The sequence below is a fragment of the Zootermopsis nevadensis genome, unplaced genomic scaffold (genome assembly GCF_977971745.1).
Source record: "Zootermopsis nevadensis isolate Lab colony 2312 unplaced genomic scaffold, Znev_1.0 Znev_ptg000061l, whole genome shotgun sequence".
Taxonomy (NCBI): domain Eukaryota; kingdom Metazoa; phylum Arthropoda; class Insecta; order Blattodea; family Termopsidae; genus Zootermopsis; species Zootermopsis nevadensis.
In genome coordinates this window covers 1,519,777-1,541,342 of record NW_028259192.1, presented here as the reverse complement: position 1 = coordinate 1,541,342, position 21,566 = coordinate 1,519,777, and the positions used below count along the sequence as shown (strand labels likewise).

At 35.2% G+C, this 21,566-nt stretch overlaps 2 protein-coding genes across 8 annotated transcripts; both read right to left on the bottom strand.

The window, feature by feature from the left end:
- Positions 1-561: 561 nt before the first annotated feature.
- Positions 562-21,267, bottom strand: LOC110830286 (diphthine methyltransferase). Its single transcript, XM_087340474.1, is given in 4 exon segments — positions 562-1,626; positions 2,986-3,124; positions 4,998-5,733; positions 21,139-21,267. Coding segments are annotated over 3 exon segments (1,263 nt in total). The 5' UTR covers positions 21,139-21,267; the 3' UTR covers positions 562-1,238.
- LOC147871139 (cyclin-dependent kinase 2-associated protein 2-like) lies at positions 3,036-21,263 on the bottom strand. Of its 7 annotated transcripts, none has more exons than XM_087340489.1 (3): positions 21,139-21,263; positions 19,570-19,994; positions 3,036-3,124 (listed from the first exon to the last, which is right to left on the bottom strand). In XM_087340489.1, the coding sequence occupies exon 2, from the start codon at positions 19,946-19,948 to the stop codon at positions 19,577-19,579; it is 372 nt and encodes a 123-aa protein (XP_087196615.1). In that variant the 5' UTR covers positions 19,949-19,994; positions 21,139-21,263; the 3' UTR covers positions 3,036-3,124; positions 19,570-19,576. The 7 variants fall into 7 exon arrangements, with proteins under 7 accessions (XP_087196615.1, XP_087196614.1, XP_087196612.1 ...); XM_087340488.1 differs by lacking the exon at positions 3,036-3,124 and adding an exon at positions 5,614-5,733; XM_087340486.1 differs by lacking the exon at positions 3,036-3,124 and adding an exon at positions 6,941-17,818.
- Positions 21,268-21,566: the final 299 nt, after the last annotated feature.

The window sequence follows — 21,566 nt, the reverse complement described above, 5'->3', positions numbered from 1 at the left end:
ATATAGATACGTGAGAACTCGGAAATCTACCACAGCAATTTCTTGTAAGGGGTGTGGAAATTAGGGCCTTGCACACCACGCAGACCTCATGAGAATTTTAACCAATCTGCTAGGCATGTGACTCACATGCGAGTGGTACCAGATTCGAATCCTAACATGTGCTTTGTTACCTCCAAATATATAACTCTGTAATTAAATACCACATTGTAACATTGCTCCATTATAATTCCCTAGTACAATCAAGCATGAGCTATGCTGATCGCCAACATCCGGAACGGATAGGCACTTTAAGGAGAGGAAGAATGTATAAGTTACATTGGATTATGTTGCGTTTAATTGGCTTAGGTTAGGTTAGTTTAAGTTCGTTTAGGTTAGGTTGTAATAGGCTGGGTTAAGTTTTAGAAAAGGGTAGGTAGTTGAGGAAGCGGTTGTGGTCTCTTTTAATGTACTTGAAATTACTGAAGATAAACACTAAAACATTAGTCTGTGGTCAAAAGGCAAGGACAACTGGAATTTTCCTGGGAAACTGGAAGAGACCATAATAAAACAAGTCAGAACAGGTTATGTCAGTTAAAGACATATTACTTGAAGCACAATATTACTGAACATTTCTTCTTCTTATTCTTCTTACAACATTGTTTCCATTTATGTGGGCCAACATATGTACAATATTCATACTAATTTAGTAAAGCAGTGAGCATATAGCTATGCTCTTGGACAAAAAGTGTTGAAGCTTTAGCATAACACAGACATAGCAGAAGAGAAATAACTTTGCAATAAATAAAACTTACAATGACGAATGTTAAACATTTCACACAGAAGGGACTTCCCAAATTTCCTTTATTTTATGACATCATTGATTGTAAGATGAACCCTTCATTTAGTAATATGTTTTCAGGAAGAAAGAGACAATATAAATTCCTAGACCCCATCATATGCAAGATGCACCCTGATTTCAAAAATTTTAAAATGTGTAAAAAAAACATGTCTTAAAACTGAGAAAATATGGTAAATAGTGAATTACTGTGCACATGTACAGCTTAAAAGGAACATTCAACCTCAGAGGCCATGGGTAATACATCTCGTCATTCCCTCTCGAAGCATTTTTCTCGCCTACATCTAATAAAATATTACACAACCAAAGTCATCCCATTTCTATTCAGAACATTCCAGTGTCTCCTAACAATAATACTGAGACAGTTTTACTGTGTTTTTTCACAGTTTTAATAATATCATAGCTATTCAAAACACAGTTACTTTAAAGCTGACACACACAATTTGTGATCGTAGAATGAACAGGTAGCCACAAGCCTTAGGTCTTCAGCAGGTCTATTTGTCGGTACAATCTGATCTTTCACGTGATTCATAGCGTCTTCGCCCAACAGATGGCACCAATCCGAACCATAAGCCAGACTCTGATGCTCTCTGTACGTTGCCACAACGAACGGTGGTTTTGTTTTATCAGCATAGTCCAGCACACAAAACCCACCATGCATGCACGCAGCCAAGAGATGCTGCCATCTATGCGGATCCCACTTCAGTCGCCACACTCCTCCACCTAAAGGTGTGGAAGATACAGGATGTTTCACACATCTAGTATCCCAAATTCTGATGTTTTCATCATAACTGGAAAAAAACAAAACAAAATGCTTTTCATAAATTTCAATCTGTTAAATGCAAGCAAATTTTTTATGCACAATAAGAGATATGTGATCTGACAATACAAAATAGTGGGATATCATTCTGGAATTTCTCTACACAGATACACACTAATAATGCACATTTGTCAAACCAAGTGTAAGAATTTGGATTCCTGTAAATCATTTTGTTGACAGATCCTCTGGGAATAATTCAGTTCAATTCTTTATTGCTTTAATGCTATCAATCTTAATCAAACATAGCTCGAAACAGTGTATCTGATTATTTTGTTGGTTTCAGATACCGCAATGTTATATATCACGATCAAAAATATATGACTAAAATAAAATATAAAAATACAACATAAATATAAAATCTACTCATGCCTATATATTCTAAAGTGCTTGGTTTGGAATAGTTGTGACTCAAAATCTGGTTCATTTCATAAGATGGCTATAAAAACAATTTATCTCAAATGGAACACAAAAGATGAAGTCAATGTCCTGCATTCATTTCAGTACCCTAACCAAGGGTGAAAAGTAGGGGTTAATTCCTCCCCCCCAAAAAAAAAAACAGAGCCATGAGGTGGGTGCTCAGGCTGATATTCTAGAGAAACATACTGCCTCCATCTTCAGTCCTCAAAATTGGGTAGTAAGTTCCTCCGAAATATTGGCATACATCAAAAATACATGACGCAACAGCCCAGAAGATCAATAATAATACTTTTCACTGTCAATCACGCAACGTCCATGTATGTGTTACAATTACATAAATTTATTACTAAAACATTAAAATGCATAGTGAACTACATGTTTTGACCATAATGACCATCCTCAAGAATAAAAATACTTAAAAAGTCAATATATTAAGATCGCAAGATTATATGTATGTATATTACAGTAAAAAAACAAATCATGAGGAGAAAAATACATACAAAACTTTAATTTATAAAATATTTAAATGTGTAACTGCAATGAACATAGTTCACATGATAAAAATATTTCATAGCACATACAGGCAGTACGAAAAATGTTATTACAGACTATTAGATATTACATATATATAAAGCCAATATAATGTGTGAATTAACTCAAAACAGGATGCCTTCATATAATTAGCCCGGAAGATCACATCTATATTTACATTGCTATGTAAATCTCAAATCGTAAATCATCCTACTGAATCCCATTTGACTCGGCACTAAACATAATTTTACAAAATAACCAAATAAACAAAATTACTACTAACAGCCAATCGCTACAGCTGCACAATGTATGCCAATGGACCATAAATAAACCCTGTCATTATCCAGATATAATGAATTATTGGATACTACTATTTCTGTACCTGCCAGAAGCAAGAAGATTTTCAAACAAAGCATTTGAGTGAAGACTTGTGACGCCTGCTTCGTGTGCTCTGCTGGACGATATGGGATGTTGGGTTCCTGTTCTTAAATCATACACTTGGAACCTGCAATCATCCCCACCTGAAATATGATTTTTTTATATATAACCATAACACTACCATACTCAAAGCTGTATTTAAACACTACCAGATTCTGTTACCTCACTAGAGGGGTAATTACACAAAACGTCAAATTGGAAATATTACTCTTCTGTCTACATTTTTAACGTTTCTGTTCTTGATAAAATAACGAGACACAGCACTGCTTTTAATAAATAATTAACTGTGCCCAAATAAAAGCATGAAATTCAATGAGAAACTTATGTTGGTTTTTCCTGTAATTTGCCTTTGGTATTATCATGGTTCAAAGGTTATCACTTTTTTGTAACTTTATATACATACAATTGGTTTTATTGTCAGTAATTATAACTTGTGATTATTTACTTTGAAATTTTTAACATTTTTAAAGAACTTGAAGCGTACACTCTCGCTCTTGCTGAGTGCAGTCGACAGTTGTGTTATGCAGAACTTAATGTTAGTGGTGTAATTGTATGCAAGAATGTTAAGATCATATGAGCCCTGTAAAAGAATGTTATTTTATATCAGTAGAAAATCATTACCATGATACAAAATCAACTTGTCTAAATTAAGATTCTGTTCCTTTTGCCAAATGTGTTGCTGTACAGGGTCATACATATCGAAAGACTGGATCCTTGAGTCTTGAAAGATAACCAATCTAAGAGGATATCCTAAATAAAGGCCTGGTATTCCTTGGAAGAGGGCTCGTGCAAGAGGCTGGAAACCTCTCCATAGAAAACAGATTACTCAAAAGCACATAAGCCAGATGGAACTGCACGGATGATGAAGAAGATGATGACCATTGAGATGGAGAAAACAATTTGGACCAGATCATACAGAAGGGTCTTACTGTGAAAATGGCGGTGATGATTATATTATGGTTATATGGTTTTGTTCACTTTCACTCATTCCAAACATCAAAATGCCTAAAATAGTCCTTGCACGTATTTTAACGAAACACGATACAAACCATTTCCATCGTAACAGTACTTTTCTTTTCATTGTCTATGGTCAACTTGAATGTCATGACCCCTTTCGGGGTTTTCTTGCTTAAGTATCACGGTAGTTTCACCGTGCCTTCCGTGGCCAGTCTTTATCCACCAGACTGGAAGAGGAGACGCGACAAACATCCATGCCTTGAGTGGGACTCGAACCCACGGTCGCAGCGGCCAGGCGCACGAGGGCCACGCCTCAGACCACGTGGCTACTGCACCGGCATAACAGTACTACTGGATGTGAATTTCATTCACTATAAATAATTTTACATTAGGGCATGAATATATTTTCAAGAATACCTTGTTGTTTGTGAAAGATGTAGTCAAAAATGATAAAGCAATATTTTCTAGAAGAAAATATATACTATTTTAAGTTTACACTGTGAAGATTCTATTCCAGTAGTGACACAGAATATTTTACACACCTTTGCACCTTGGATTTGGCACACCTGTTCAACAGCAATAGTAAATAAAACCTCAATGCCAAATGAAATCCAGCAACACAAAGTCAACAACAATCTCAAGGTCATTTGTCCTAGTGCATCTACCAGTTCAACCAGAACAGCATCTTTGTCAACAAATATCATGAACACAGATAGGACAGCTGAGAACTGGGACAGAACTATTTTTTTCCTGACACAATGCATATATGAACGAGATCACCATCATCACCTTGAAAGAATGTTCATCAGTTCTGCCTGCAGTGAGTTTAAGACTGTTTCTTGCTAAATTTTGGAGTTAATAAACTAGCTACACTAAATCACAAATTTAAAAATCAATTTGTTATGCAAAAGAAAACTATTCTCTGGTAATGAAACACATTTTAAGTGTGCTAACTAATGGCATCCATACTGAATTTTAAATTGAGACACATTGCCTTACCTGTGTAAATAACAGAAGAATTCCAGTAATCAAACGCTGTTATCCAAGCTTCAAACCCATGAGCTTTCCAACATTCTGTCTTTTCCAATGCTAAATGATTTAACCTCAATACAGAAATGCATCCTTTTGAATCACTAACACTGATAAGCACATTTTCCTCCGCATCTTTAAATTTCCAGCACCCTGTTGACCAATCCAAAGAAAGCGCTAGTGTTTCACTGTTAACATCCTGAGCAATAATGCAATTACACACCAATGACAGATTGCAGGACAACCAAGGTTCACTTTCTACGTTTTTAATATTGTTCTCATCTGCCTCCGCTTCTCTTGCATGCATTTCATAGATCAGCACATCTCCTACAGAATTAGCGACAGCAAGTAAAATTTTTCCATATATTTTACAATGGCACCACTTGCAGTCCAATATGGCTGGCATTTCTAATGTTTGCAATAGACACAGACCCCTTGAAGAATCAATGGCAAACAGGTACAAACGTCCAAGTCTGCTACAAGGATCAGATACTGCATTCTCTTCACTCTTTTCTTGGTCAGTTAAGAAGCAATCGGAGTCCAGCTTCTTCACTTCTGCATTTTGACTTTGAGCTAGTTGGTAAGTTCCACATACAAATACATTCTGATAAGGAACTACCGGACACCACTCAACACAATCAGCACTGTATACCGTATCCCAAATATGAAGAGTTTGCATATTATTTATTGCTGCCATTTTGGACATCTGTAAATAATAGGAAAATACCTAGTCAAAACTGACAATATCTTTTTTTTCCAGTATATATGTTCAACTGTCCTTTACAGAAACCAGGAAATAATGAATTATCAAAATGAAACAAACGGAGGTAATTTACACTTTCTACATCAATAAGTTTTCATCCTAAAATTGGTTTATTGATTCCTGGTTAGTTTCATTTACATACGAAAAAATGATGGGATAATTATGAATTGAAAGCATGTGAAACATATTATCCCAGTAAATTCATACAGGGACAAAGAAAACAACAGTTAATTTGCCATGGGTCTAGCTGGTCCCTTACTAAGAGATTATAAATTGTAACCACATGAATACAAAGTAGGAATAACACTAACTACTCCACCATAACATAACTATTCCTATCAAAACCTAACCTAACAAAAGTTCAGAATTTGTGAGATTTTAAATTCTGATGGGGGCGAGTATGAAGATGGTTGTTTTATGGGTTGTTGCGCCTTGTAGTCTGGTAGAAGTTTACCATCATGATGGAAGCAGCAAGCACCTTTGAAACATTAGTGAAATGTCAGTAAGCATCTTTGATAAATCAGTAAACCTCTACCAGACTACATGATGCAACAACCCAGAAGAAGCCATCTTCAAGTTCAGACTTGCTTGTCACGTCACGCTAAATTAGTAAGTTATATTCATCTGAAATGTAGCAGACAGTACAAATTTGATAGCCAATACAATGGCAATAAAAGTAAACTTGCCAGCTTAAACCCATTTTCCATCTAAGAATTTTCAAGAAAAAGTGGGACAGATTAGTTAGCATTATTATAAAACAGTCACAGAATTTAAAGTATGTAACTGCCACATCTATTAAGTCAATTTTCAGGTCATCAACTGATCCACAGAATATAGGACAGCCATAATGCAAAGAAGTACAACTAATTTTATAGTTGTACGATGAAATACAATTTTCATATAAAAACTTTCATTAGACTTATTTCTAACTGCTTGGGCATAAATTATGTCGGAAACATCAGCTGTTATATTATGTCAGAACCCTTAGCTGGCAGGCCATTGGCATTAATGAGTAATTCAAACTATTTCAGAAATTTGTGGCAAACAGAGAAGAAACAAACATGGCGAGACTTAAAACCTAAAATTAACAGGATGATGGTTGTTTAGTACGTCACTCTGTATGCTAAATATAATAATAACAAATATGTGCTACCTAATAAAATTATTTAGTTTTATTTCAGACTTTCAGAAGAAGCAAATTCATTAAATGAAGGGGTTTTTTTTGGTTGGGGGGTAGAAGCTGCTTTTACAAAACAATTTAACAAACCAATCACATTGAATCATTCACATTTCTATCAAAATATTAATTCATTCATGTTACGAGTACACTGCAATATAATTTTTGTCATGTACAGTCAAGCTATTCCATAAATCATGAGTTGCAACAACGGGCACTGGAATACCATTTATTAACTATGTTATGAGTATATAAAATGTACAAATCCAGCACAATCATGATAGTTGTCTTCAAAAAACATTATTCTAGTTACCATTTGAGTAATGGGGAAAACGACTTTGCATCAGAATTTATTTGTAATATTAAAATTTGTGCTGACATCTGAGGTAGACAAAATTCCTTAGCTTAACTTTATCATCTGTGGGATGCAACATACGCATGATCCAGCTAGCTGTTCATCACACTAGCATACAACTAAACTGTTAATCCAGGAGTTAAAGGGTCCAGCTGGAAATCCATGTAATACAGGGACTTCCCCTGTCCTCACATGATGAAGGTTAATGCATAACAAAGATAATTTGAAAGCATGTGCATACTCATTGGCTAACTACCAAACCACTCGTGTGTAGTTGGTACATCACAAAAAAAAAAAATCGTCTGATGACTTAACAGTAGTTGTGAAGCTCAATAATATTGTGTATTATAAATAATATGTCTTAATCTTTACAGAAGAGGGTCTTCTATAGTAAGCAATCTCACATTATAATATATGCATATCCTAAACACAATTTAAACATAGAAATTTTAATCTATTGCCCCTGATAAATTTCTTGGAATAAAAGTCATACAGAAAAAAAGCCAATATGAAAGGAAGAATTGATTTCTTTTAGAATCCACAATAAATATACTGAAATTACTGAATGGCAGAACAAAATGTTTCAAAGAAGCAGTTTAACTGCTTAAAGTATGACGATTAGGGTTTTATTTACGATTTCACTCCATGGTACATTCTATACATTCTAATACATTAAAGTTTAAGTTCCTAGGCCAAATACACAAAGGCAGTAATGTTCGGGATTACTTCCAGACCTTGAACATTACCGCAGTCCAGTGCCCAGAGCTTATGATACTCAAGATCGCAATGCTCAATTTTACATATATGATTAGTATTCATGACAAAACCTTTGATATGATACAATCATTAAATTAATAATTTATGTTAAATACCTGAGTATATGTTTTTAAAATGAATGTAACTGTGTGATCCAAGGGGGTCATTCACAGTGTGCGGAATTCATGTAAAGTATTGCACACCCAAACAACACAAAATTACTGCTGTATAATGTAAACATAATCTTCAGTAGATAAGAAATTTCTCCCCACTTTCTCAACAGGGAAAATACAGCACAAATATGCTTTTGACAAAACTAACCTAACCATTTACATGTCACAGATTGATTTACTGCATTTGGTGTTTTGAGATCAATGAAATGAATGCCCTGCCATTTCTCAACATTTAAGCTATTTGAGGCTTTCTAACAAGGAAATTATATGCTTCCAAGTAAAAATACTAACAAAAGGTCTCTAATTAAAAATGGGCATATGAAGATTAATATACAGAGTAAATACAAATGAACTGAATGGTCTCAGATATTTATTTAGCAAAAACAAAGGGCCATACAGAAACGAAACATCTCTGAAAGAATTTCAAAACGTGTTAGTAGCACGGAGAAGTGATGTAATTTGAACAAAGGCTACTAGGAGTACAACCGTTGACATAGCAGTAAAATGGTGACTAAACCTGAGAAAGAATTTTGTTTCCTCAAGTTCCATTCCACAAAATCTATAGGCACAGTCTGACAAGGTTTCCAGAGAAAGTTCTATAAAAATCCTCCATGCTAAAAACAATGTTTCTGACATTCTCCTTCCATAGGTATAAGTTTAATTTCTGTATACCACTTAGTTTTTGTTAAATGAATATTTGAAAGCGCTCAAATAATTTATGTTCACCCTGTACTATGGAGTGGAATGCCAACGGTGTTAAATTATCTGCTGCTTCTGAGACATTCTTCATGAGTGACATAACAGAAACAATTTCAGAATAAAGCAAACTATAAATATTCCTTTATCCAGTCTTGGTTTGACCAATACGGAAGAATATCATTTGTGTCAGATGCACCTGTCTGTCTGTCCAATCTATTATAGCCTAGACATCTATATATACAGCAAGGGTGTATATTTCCATTCTCGTTATTCCAAATTTCACTACATCTATAAATAATTTGTTGATGGTTCACTAAATTGGTGTTTTCCAATGCATTAACCAGCAGCAACAGTCTGATATCATAACTCCTATAAAGTCTGATGATTTGTAAGTAATTTAATTATGCTGTATCAACTGTATGAGTTATTCGGCACAAAATGATATGAAAGGGTGGAGAAGGAAGCATTCAGAACCTATTTCAAGGTTGTGACTCCCACACTGATATACTGCTGAATACGTATCGTCAGTTACGTCAGCTGAGTTTCGGACATTCTTAGTGTCCATAGACTGACTTATATACTGAAAAATTATGTTGCATTATCAACTATATTACATGGGTATCTGCTACAAAATGACAATTATGAGAGCAGTATAACTGGATCAAGGTTTTATAAAAAAATATATCAGAAACTTTGCTGCTTTTCAGTTATTGCACAAAGGCGAGGAAGGTTCAGTGCTTGAGCAAATTCCATTTTAAATCAGTGCAATACCGGTGTGCATAACTTCACAGTTATCCCTCCATGAATCCTCTACCACCTTCACAATAAACCCACCAACATTTCTACCAATATCACCACTTTCTACATGAGACACCTTGGTAACCAATATACATACGAGCACAGTCTCACAGACACACTTCATACATATACACTAACACTGTCAATAGCAGGTTTATTAAACAGACCCATCTAAGAACACGAAAATTGCCAAAGAAAACTACAAGCTACTACACACATTATATTAACCATACTACCAAAAAAATAGTTCTCGTGGGTGGCGTAACTGTGACAATATGACAAGTAAACGACCTTTCAATACTTCGAAGTACCGATGTATCAGTGAATTCATAGTTCTGACTGCTTCTGTTTGAAATATTTTATCACTACATATTTGTACTATCGCTGCTCAACCCTGGGATTACCAAGTTCATTTCCTCACATGGGTTATTAAGGAGGACCTCACTGGATCTATAAATCACTGCTGTAATATAAATCCTAGAGTGGCCAAACACACAAAAATGAAGTACCTACAAACGTATAAAAGTTTCTGAACCACGCTAATTTCAATGGAGCCTATTATGCAAAAGATTATATTTTCTACATGTTTAAATCCATCTATTCCTTAGAGTATCACAGGTGGGATTTAATACCAGTAACAGAATGTATGAAGATATCCGTCTTCTGGGTTATTGCGCTGTGTAGTCCGGTCGATGTTAACCAACGTTTCAGAGGTCATACTGCCTCCGTCATCAGGGCGATGAATATGCCAATAGGGTGAGAGGAGCTGGATTTATAGGCCGGGAAGTGAAAGGTGTAGCCTGTAGACGGAGGCAGTATGACCTCTGAAACGTTGGTTAACATCGACCGGACTACACAGCGCAATAACCCAGAAGACGGATATCTTCATACTCACCGCTGTGAGAACCTCAAGTCTTACAACAGAATGTATTTTCACAGATGACTTGAAAATAAAATTGGTGAGATTTAGGTAAAACTGCTTTTTAACACTGGACCATTTGACATTCTGTTCTGAAACGTGGACACAATCTCACAATAACGCAGTACCCAACTTGTTGAAGAATCCATGGAGTACCCTTTGAGTAATCCCAGGGTTATAGGGACGCCCACAGAGTGCCTCTTGGCTTCAGGAATCCAAAGAGCTAAAACTCCTTTCTTTCAGTCTGCAATAACTATACACGCAAATGAATCTGAGAAGGAAACATTACAGCTTCCCTAAATACGATTCTGACCCATACCAACCCACCTTGCTTTCGCCTCTGTGGATCATCTAATTTTCGATACGAACTTATGAAACTATGTTCTTGTTATTTAATCGTGTCTCTTGTAACCTATCAATGAAGAAGTATATAACTACATATTGTATTTTCTACTACAACACATAGTTCAGTCAATCCAGTATATGAGGTCTCCCTATTAATTCATTTTCTTAAATGGAACATGATTTATCTTTTTTGCAAAATAAAGTTTTGTTAAACCGTATACAAGATGATGACATACGATTAGAACATGATCATATGAGATTATATTATGCTCACCTAAGATGATGAAAGGAAGATGTACAGACAAATTGAACTTCAAAAAATAACAAATTTCCATTCCTATCTCCTTGCTACCTAGCATGAATATGCAGTAAAGAAAATTGTCTTCCACAAAATATTTGTTTAGGAACGTCAGCTGCGTGTATGACCATGAACATAATCATGGTCTTTACATATAAAATACTACATTACAAATCTGGGCTTCTCAACCTTTGTGAACAGTTAACAATATTTACTTATCTGATAACAAGGTCAGTCTGGTTTATACAGGAATAAAGAGTAAGTCAGCGGAATTTTAAGTCACGCATTAGTTAGCAAGGCTGTACCGTGATTTAAATAGAAATTTCCCACTTTGAATCCAGCCAGGTGCCAAGTTGAATACAGAACCCCAACTAAGTTTCAAGGCTGTAACAAACGCACTATCCGGTCAGGCACGTTGCTCTCCTAACAAATGATGACAGATGAGAATGAAGCATGCGACTGGAGAGATATCAATTCCAGAACCACATATCTCACATAAATTGCCTCAGATTGAACTCGGGCGTACGTAACAAAAGACAATAATTCCAAATGCACAGGCTATAAATGGTAGGATGACTACAAATTAACTACACGAAGAAACAGCCACAGTCTATTTTAAGATCTCAGGGACCAGAGTAAAAAGTTATTGCCTCAACCATGGCAAGACTATATATTCTATTGATTAGCAATATTTTGGGACAGATTAATAAATTAAAATTAAAATTAAATTATTTGGTTATTCTGTCAAATCACAATGTATTTAAAATAAGATAATTAAAATAATTAAAATATAATTCTGTGTTCCATATCGAATAATCGATTTACAATTGGAACAGTTACAACATGTTTCGGTTTTATTAAACCATCATCAGGTGTAAAATTATATTAAATTTAAAACTCAATTACAATTTTTTACAATTTTTCGTAGTGTAGTTTTTTGGAGGTCGTGTCCAGATATTTTCATATAATGGATCAACTTTATTGTTTGAAGTGATGCTTTTGATGTTTACATCGGTCTGTGAAGTATATCGATTATTCGATATGGAACACAGAATGATATTTTAATTATTTTAATTATCTTATTTTAAATACATTGTGATTTGACGGAATAACCAAATAATTTAATTTTAATTTTAATTTAATAAATCATAATATGACGCAACTACACTATCTTACAGATTAATAAACAAAACAAAACTTTGTTGCATAAGTGGCATGAGAAAAAATGGAAAACTAAGAAACTATAAGACCATAACAATTTGAATATTCTAACATATTTTTAGATTATCAGCATTAAACAAAGGAATGGGAGAACTGCGAGGATACATGGCCTCAAATTCGATTACTGACAGGCTTAAAATAAAATCAGCAAATACTAGTTTTTAATGGATTACAAAACATAAAATCAGGTTTCTGTAAACATGCTTGAATAACGTGTATTTAAAAAAAGCAGCGTAAGGCAGGAACACATAATAGTGTGCAGTATTGTCACACGTTCCCATATAATACAAAAATAAATACTGGAAATCTGTTGACAACTATAACCAAAAACTAGAACCACGACAACAAATTATGACAATCACTCATAGAGCAAACAGTACATTAAGTGAACTACCAGTACAGGAAGGCAAATATTACCACAAGACATCTTTGTTTGGTAGTTTATAAGAGTCACAAATGTCTGATTTTGAAGGCAGCATGTGACAGAATTGTTCTGTCTGTGGAATGTGACCTGAGCATTAAAGACGAATGTACTAACATATTCATAGTGATCAATTTATTAGCAAACATGATTACGACATAAACTTTCACTAAAGTTATTGGGGCCTTGTCTAACCCAATTTAATCCAAATTTGCCCATACTGACTGTGAACTCATTTTTCTCTTGTAAGAGTTGATGGCATTAGATGAAAAACTGATTGTCAAACCATCTTCCTTTGATGGTCTTTTAATATATTCAATGAAGATGCATCAACCAGCGAAATCATCAGAACAAATGCTGAATTTAATGAATGTTCCAAGGCACTCACTATCATTTGTAAGGCAATGCAAAGACCAACTGCAGGGAAGACAGGATAATTGATCCCGGCCTAATTCACGACAAATGTAGCTTCACAAAGCTAGTCTTTTTGGTGCAACTGTTCTCAAACGAGAAGAAGCCATACAATTAAGCAGTATTAAAAATTAATGTTCTGCTGTTCTGACTACTATGTAAGATATAGCGTACTATTTTTAACATACTGCAAATAATCACACACACAATGCCTGCGATCGGATGAAAGTTATCACGACAAGAAATGTTCCTAATCTGTATAGCTTTGGTAAATATATGACTGTCATCACTCCCAAAATATACAATTAAAACCCGTACAGGAATTTTACAATAACATGTCTGTATAAAAGTGTCAAATACATCATTACATCATTAAGCCTTCATTTACATTAACATATTCACAGCAGGGAGTTTATGCATCAATAGGGCAAATAATATACAGGCAGCCCTCGATTTACGCCGGGGATGCGTTCTTGGACAAACCGGCGTAAACGGAATCGGCGTAAATTGAAACTCTTTTATAATGTAATCAATAGGAAGTCAATGACATGCCTTCTCAGCACCCAAACATTGACGAGTAATATAATGGCATTACATTTAAAGCTCTGAAATAACGTAAATAAAATAGAGGGAATTTAAAAAATATATTTTATACACTTACAATCGGCAATTCGTTGGTCCCCGCGATTATTTCATGTGATTGATGTGTACAGTCATCTCTGCTGTTATGCGATAGTTGCTTTCATATAAGACGCCGACCTATAGAAAATCGCGTAGTAAAAATAGCCTCGGTACCTCCGCAGAGATTAAATTAGTCCTTTGAAAGTTTAAAGCTCGAGGAATGAAATTGCATAAGAGCAAACTCGCATATGCAAAAGTTTGCATTTCACAAACGGATTTTACCGATTCATCGATCTCATTGGAGGAAATTCGCGTTAACGAAACAAACGTAATTGCAGAGATGACTGTACTATAATTTTTATTCAAAATCAGCGATGTAATAATTACGATTTAGTATAAGAATCAGTACGAGATACATTGTAAAACGTTATAAATAATAGTAAAATATATTTTTTTCACTTTTTGATTTGCTGGTTTCAAAATCGGCGTTATTCTGAATCGGCGCAAATTGAACCGGCGCAAATCGAGGGCTACCTTATTTTAAAATACGTGGAATTATGCATTATTCACTGTTCTGACTAAGAACAAGGAGAAAACATCACAAATGATAAATAATAAATTTCTAAGTTACATTTAACAATTCTCAAATAAAAGTTGATCAGTCCACGGTTTATTTAAGAATACTACGTTAAACGCATATGCTATTTAGACATGTTATTTTATGATGTTGCATCGACTTTTGAGGTTATGTAGCATCAATGAACATATAGTAGGATGATTTTAAATGATGACTCTGGAGAGATAAGAGCAAATGGGTGTGGCCTGTTGTAAAGTAGCTATCCCATCATCTTCCTGGAGACACTAACAAAAACCATGAAAATCCTACACCAGGATGTCAGAAGCATACAGCTACGCACTGTCCACTTAAGTTATTTAGCATCAAACTGTATGAGAATATGATCATGACTGGCATAGCAACAAGGACATGGAAGGAAGCTCTTGTGGTCTAACATAGCTTTAGCTTGGAACGGCTGTGGAAAACATTTACACAGCAACTTCAAAAATATCTGGCATACAGAAATCATCGTGTGCTTGGGCCTGTTTTCCATTAATTAAATAAATATTAATTCCTTTCATACGTTTACTTTAAATTTTGGATAATACGGCCCTTCTCGTAATAATCGTTAAATGTTTTTCACTGGATAAATTTTGGTTTCTCTTACCTAAAGTTTCACTTCTATATAAAAGTGTGTGAATTACCATCTGTTTCAACTGTATCTTTTTCCTTACTTGTTTTAATGTTCCAAAGCTCAGTGTATGAGTTGCAGACTTCTCTCAAAGAATCTGGTATTCTTTGCAAATTAAGGAAGGTATTAATTTCATTCTAGTCACTTTCTAATGAGACCCAACGAGATTGCAACATTTTATTAGAATCAGAGATGGTCATGAAAATTTTTGCCCACTAAAGTGTTGATCAGACTTTGAAATGACCCTTACAGCATGAAATAATCTACCCAAATCACTGAATGCCGTCAGGTACTGTGTCAGAAATACATGATTAATCTAAATAAATTCATTCATACTAAAGTCACAGAGCTTTATACTCAAGACTGTCAAATACGACCAAATATCCTGACGTATATTTTCTTGGTTTTCCTCAGTCCTTCCAGACATGATGGGATGATATACCCTAACTCATGACTGCCTACCTTGCATCCTTGGCTACCCATAATTCATAACCACTACTTGTTTCTTGTCACTACATAACCTAGCTGTCGACAAAATATTTGAAATAGCAAATAAAGAAAAAATAAACAATTTCTCATGGCACACAGACATCTTAACATTCCCCTCGTTAAAATAAAATATATCTTCACTTCTACTTTACAGCCATTTATAACAAAAAAAATTCTTTTTCTATGACGATGAAATTTATCCAAGGTCATAAACTTAAAATTTGTAAAACACAAAAAGTGAAATCATGACAGCTTTAATATATGCAGAAGAACTTCTGAAGTTTCTGTGGGGCTTCCTGTGAGAGATAGCTGCACTACCTTTTGTCGCTTTTAAGTTCGATTTACCGAAGTCGAAACACTTGCATCAGACTCTTCTTTGCAAGTTTATATACATGATTAATTTCTTGAAGCCTGTAGACTTTATAATAAAAAAAGGAGAAATTATTTAACAGTGAATATGATAATTAAAAGAGGGTCATTAATGCATTACCTGCGACAGTATGCAGGATATCAGAACAAAGTATTTAAGTTCCATGAACACAAACAACACGGACTGAATAAAAATTATGATTTAAATTAAATGGACAATTTTGAAAACCACATTACATAAAAGTCATACAAGTGGTTCTACGCATTGCTACTCAATGCACTTATGACAATTTCAAGTCTAATTTATAGTCTTATGAAACCTATCATAAGCATTCCAGTGTTACCACACACATTTCTCAAGCACGTTACAAAACATAACGTCACCAGTAAAATATTTTCAGAGCACTTTGAATCAACACAATTAATTAACTACATAATTACCATTAAAGATTTTGCAACAGCATTAGACCAGAAATTTAGAAACTGTACGATGAACGAAGTATGGTATAAAATCATGGACAAGAAGGTTTACATCTGCAAAACTTAACAAAGTAACAAGAGGCTTCTATTGACCAGTTAGTCTTAAACCCATTTTGCGGTGATTAACAGATATTACAGCAACTATACCGTAAACAATTATTTTAATGGATGTTAAAACTCGTTAAGTTTAGATATTCAAAACGTGGTAAACAATGTACACGTACCGAATGCTGCTGCTACCACCACGTGCCAATAAAAATAAATACGACAGACAAGAAAATTCTTGTGCATGAATAGTCCCAGACGTGCAAATGGGCTGCAATCCTTTTTACTTTTCTGCATGATTAAACAATATTACTTCCTGAATCTTTACACTGTGATATATGCTGCTCTTACCTGAAATTACACTTGAACCACCTAATTTCTACTCCTTGCCCACTGCATACAGAACGCTGAATTTGTAAACACCAACGATAATAGCATATATGATCAAGACTGTCTTCACAAATGCCTCAAGATAGTCTGCTCCTCTAAAATATCAGTAATTTTCTACTAGACTACACAGTGCAACATCCCAGAAGACAGTAATCTTCAAAAAAATCTTCATGTCTGCAAATCAGACTAGCGCATATCACTTTTTAGTTCCACACAATTATACTATCATTCATCACACTGCAGAACTACCAGAATGACCAAATCTTGGCATGACGAACACCAAGTCTTGGCTACGAAATGCTTAAAAAAACCTACACCTGGAAATTCATACCAGATTTCTAAGGTTTAAAAATTTCCTGCGCTACACAGCAACTTCGTAACCTCGCAGTACTAATTAGAGAGAAAAAATGAGACTGACACTTTTTTCTCTTTTACTCCAGTGCCTTTGAAGGTGCTACTCAGACACTTCCCTGAACTGTTGTAGACACAACAGCGAAGCTGAGGGATTTAATATAACAAGATGTTACAAATACGAAGCCTCGTAATGGGGGAGACAGTACACAAATTTCCTTTCATTCGGCAACTTGGGAAAAGCCTTCCACAATTTTATTTCTTCTTCTATCTTCCATGTAGACTTACAGTACTCGAGGTGAGCGGCAAAACCAGCCCGGGATGACCTTTAATGACGACGCATGGTACACGTGTGCAAAACACCACATTCCTCCTCACGATGCTAGCCTACAAAATCGATTTCAAGACTGTACTGTACTAGCCTGCGCTGCAGTCCACAGTTTATCTTTGTATATGGGAACTCCTGTTAGCGTGCCAATGGACGGCAAGATAAAAAACAGTATAAGTATTCTTACAAATCAATATTCATCATAAGATCTGATGACAGACTTCAGTGATGGTTGTTATGAACATTTTGATTACATACAGCAGATTTCTTCACCTGTTCAAAAAATATCAGCTGTGAAGGAAGACTATGTTACATTGAGGTAGTTAATTATTATATCACGGTAGAACTACCAAAAACAATTACACAATTAATCACATTGGTCCGTAACGATGAGCAACACTGAAATCGCTGCTGCGTCAAATATAGGTATTTAAATGGGTTTCCAAAGTAAGGTCAACGAAAAACTGTCTTTGAATGCATTCCAGGTGATTCACAACCTGACAAGAAATTCAGACCTTAATGGATAAAATCAAAAGAAGAAATTAGATGACCAAGGTGTCCACCAAAAACTCTAAATTATCCAAACTGGAAAAAAAAAACATTACCACATTAAGCAACAAATGTGTCGGCATCCCATCAATAATTTTTATAAGTTCTGCAACAAGTGACAACAGGTAAAGTAAAGTTTGTCCCACTACACGCCATGTAGGCGCTTGGGGGGGAGTCGAGGTATAGCTCCTCTCTTCCTTGACCTCGGCACTAGATGGGGGTGAGTGGTCAGCATCACGCCCCGGCCACGCTTTACCCCCGGGAAAGGATCCCAGTACCCATTGAACAGGAGACTGGGTGGGCCCCAGAGCCGGTCTGGACGCAGAGGCTACAGGAAAAATCCTCTGCCTCTGTCAGGGATCGAACCCGAGTCGTCCAGCCCATAGCCAGTCACTATACTGACTGAGCTATCCCGGTTCTAACAGAGACACTAAGGATTCAAATATGTATAAATTTTAAATGAAGGTATTATAAGTTACAGGTAAAACCAATCACCCAAAATGCATTCAAAGCAATACTGCCAATGAAAATACAGTCATAAATGTCTCCTGCTTTGTTCTAGGCTTAAAATGTCTGTATAAGGAAAAACTAAAAATAGTTTTCCAGTATCAATTGAAATGTAACTCGCACTAGTCTGGCCATACTACACATAATTAATGGCTGAATTATCATATGAAAGAACTGCAAATATTATCTTTACAGCATGATGATCAGTAGAATTATGTAAACTTAAATAATTTGGATTGTTAAAAAAATCAAACCTTTTTACACATTAGGCTGATGTTGGATTGGTTTATGCTACATCGAGTAACTGTAAATAATGCTCAAATCCAGCTGCAGGAACATTTAGTCACCATATCGCAAAGGTGCTCTGAACTGTAGCTTACTTCAAGCAGAATACAACAACCGTCGATATACATATCGGATACAACGTAATTACGAGTTAAATTTTGAATAACCTGTTCAATAACCAATCATTCTCACACAGCATAAAATTTCCAGTGTAATATTAGTAATCAATTATCTCAATGAAACCTAAAATACAATCATGCTAGTCTTCCAAGATGATGACAAATTGACTGAAAATTGCACTTGCATCCCAGCTGAAGCAAAAATATTTGTCCACATATTTGACTTGTCACACAAAGATGAAAGTTGATTAGCCAGGGGTATGATACAAATTTTAGGAATCTTGAGCCCTGATTTGAAATAACATTCTCTCCGATGATTGGACACCTCTAAGACTGTTCATATGAGACTGTGTAATTATTTTTTATTGTGCACATATTCCTCAAGAATGTTACGCAACACAGAATCAAACGAAATGTCTTGGGTACCTGAGGGTCATTGCCTCGCACTTCGTTCTGTTTCCATGAGACATTCACGCACCAGAATCCTTGCATGGACTATTCCACGTTTCAGTCTTTCAGCTGAACTTTTGCTTCCAGCATATGTTGGCCTAATATCTTTCCCCATTTCTTCAATTACTGCCAATAACTGTGCATATTTTGATTGGCCTGGTGGTCCCGGTAGCCCAGGAGGTACTGCAGGCCCAGACTGTGTTTGCAGGTGCTGTCGAGGAAATGATGCTGCTGGACTTCCAACTACTCCAGGAAATGATCCTGGTGATGAAATTACATCTGAAGGAATCATCATCCCTGCAGGGCTTGCTGTCACTGGAGAATCCACTGCTTGAATATCATCGTCCATCATCATTGTGTTTAATTACCTGCTTTGATATATTTTATTTGTTGAGTTCTTCCTGCTGATGAGAGTACTGTTTTAGTCTTAACCTATACTGAAATACATCAACCTATACTACATGGTGTTTCAAAATAAATTAGTAATTGTACTTATAGAACAAGAGCGTCATAAACTGCGGCGCTTGTTTCGGTCCTGGAGTAAACGAAAATAACACAATTACTAAAGAACACTTACTTGTATTACTTCCACGGTAAAATTAATATTCAAATATTTTCCAATTCATTTACCGTCTTCAAATAAATAAGTCACTCTCAAGCCGTATCATATACGGAATAACACTTTACTCTTTCTGACCTCAGGAGCACAAATAGGCCATGGCAGCAGCTGCAAGCATTTTGTCATAAATTATGGCCATAAATATAATAATTAACACATGATTTGGAGCCAACAAAGTCGATATTAGCGTATCGATGTTAGTTTCGAAACATGCTGTGTAGATGTCAGTAGTCTATGAATATACCAGAAGACATGCTTAATGGCGTCATACTACCACTACTTGGCGAATAAAATAAATTCAAATTTATGTCTTTTGACCAATAGTCCAGTTATTTGATGTATGCTCACAAACTATATATTTCTGCGGCGTATGGGCAATTTAAACACAGATTTTCATCCCAATACATTAAAATCTAGAGTTAAATGATATATTAAATTCAACAGAACAGGTGTACGTAGAAAATATTTAAACGTTTTTATGAATTGTTTTCTGTTGTTCTATAGAGTGTTAATACTAGATGGGCGATTATTGTACAATTTTATATCCATGTAAAATATTTCTCTATGCTACACACTAAACTCAGAAACTGGTCTGTGCAGAACATGTTTGCTTCTGGTATTGAAGACTTGGCTGCTCAGAAATACGTATGCTAAATGTGTGTGTACACACAGGACTGATGTAATTGTATTTAGCACTCAGAGCAAACCTTCAGTCATGTTCTGCCTTGCCCACCCCCTCCCACAATTAATGTTGTGCACTAGTATGAATAAAAGTTCTGTATTTAGAATTTAAAATTTTGTTTACATGATGAAAAATAATAATCTGTTATATGCACATTGAAGTAACCAAACCAAGGAAAGAGATTTAATGTAATACAAGCAGCCCCAGTTTAAACCATTTCATAAAGGAAGGTACTTTTACTCACTCTAAAGAGAAGTGCTCTAACCACAAATTTTTTTGCAGAATTTGGTGATGAATGTTCTTAGTCTCTGCTTGCCAAGCATAGGACAAAATACACAATCTTAACAAAAGCTGTGTTCAACAAGAAACTCCCAGAATACACTGGCATAAGAAGTGCGTTTCACAGCAGCAACAAATGCATTTATTGAGGGTGCATTTATCTAACATGGTTACAGTAACCTGGAAGTACTGAGCAAGACTGGAACTAGATGCTTCTAGACCTTAATGACACATCTAATAGTTTCAGACAGAATTTGATGGAACTTAAAAATGCATACATTAAATATTATAAATCTTAAACTCAAATTTAACTGTGGACAGCTGGAAAATGATAAAGAAAATAGAATTCTTTAAGGACATTTTTCTCATCTTCAACATTCTAACTGGACCACT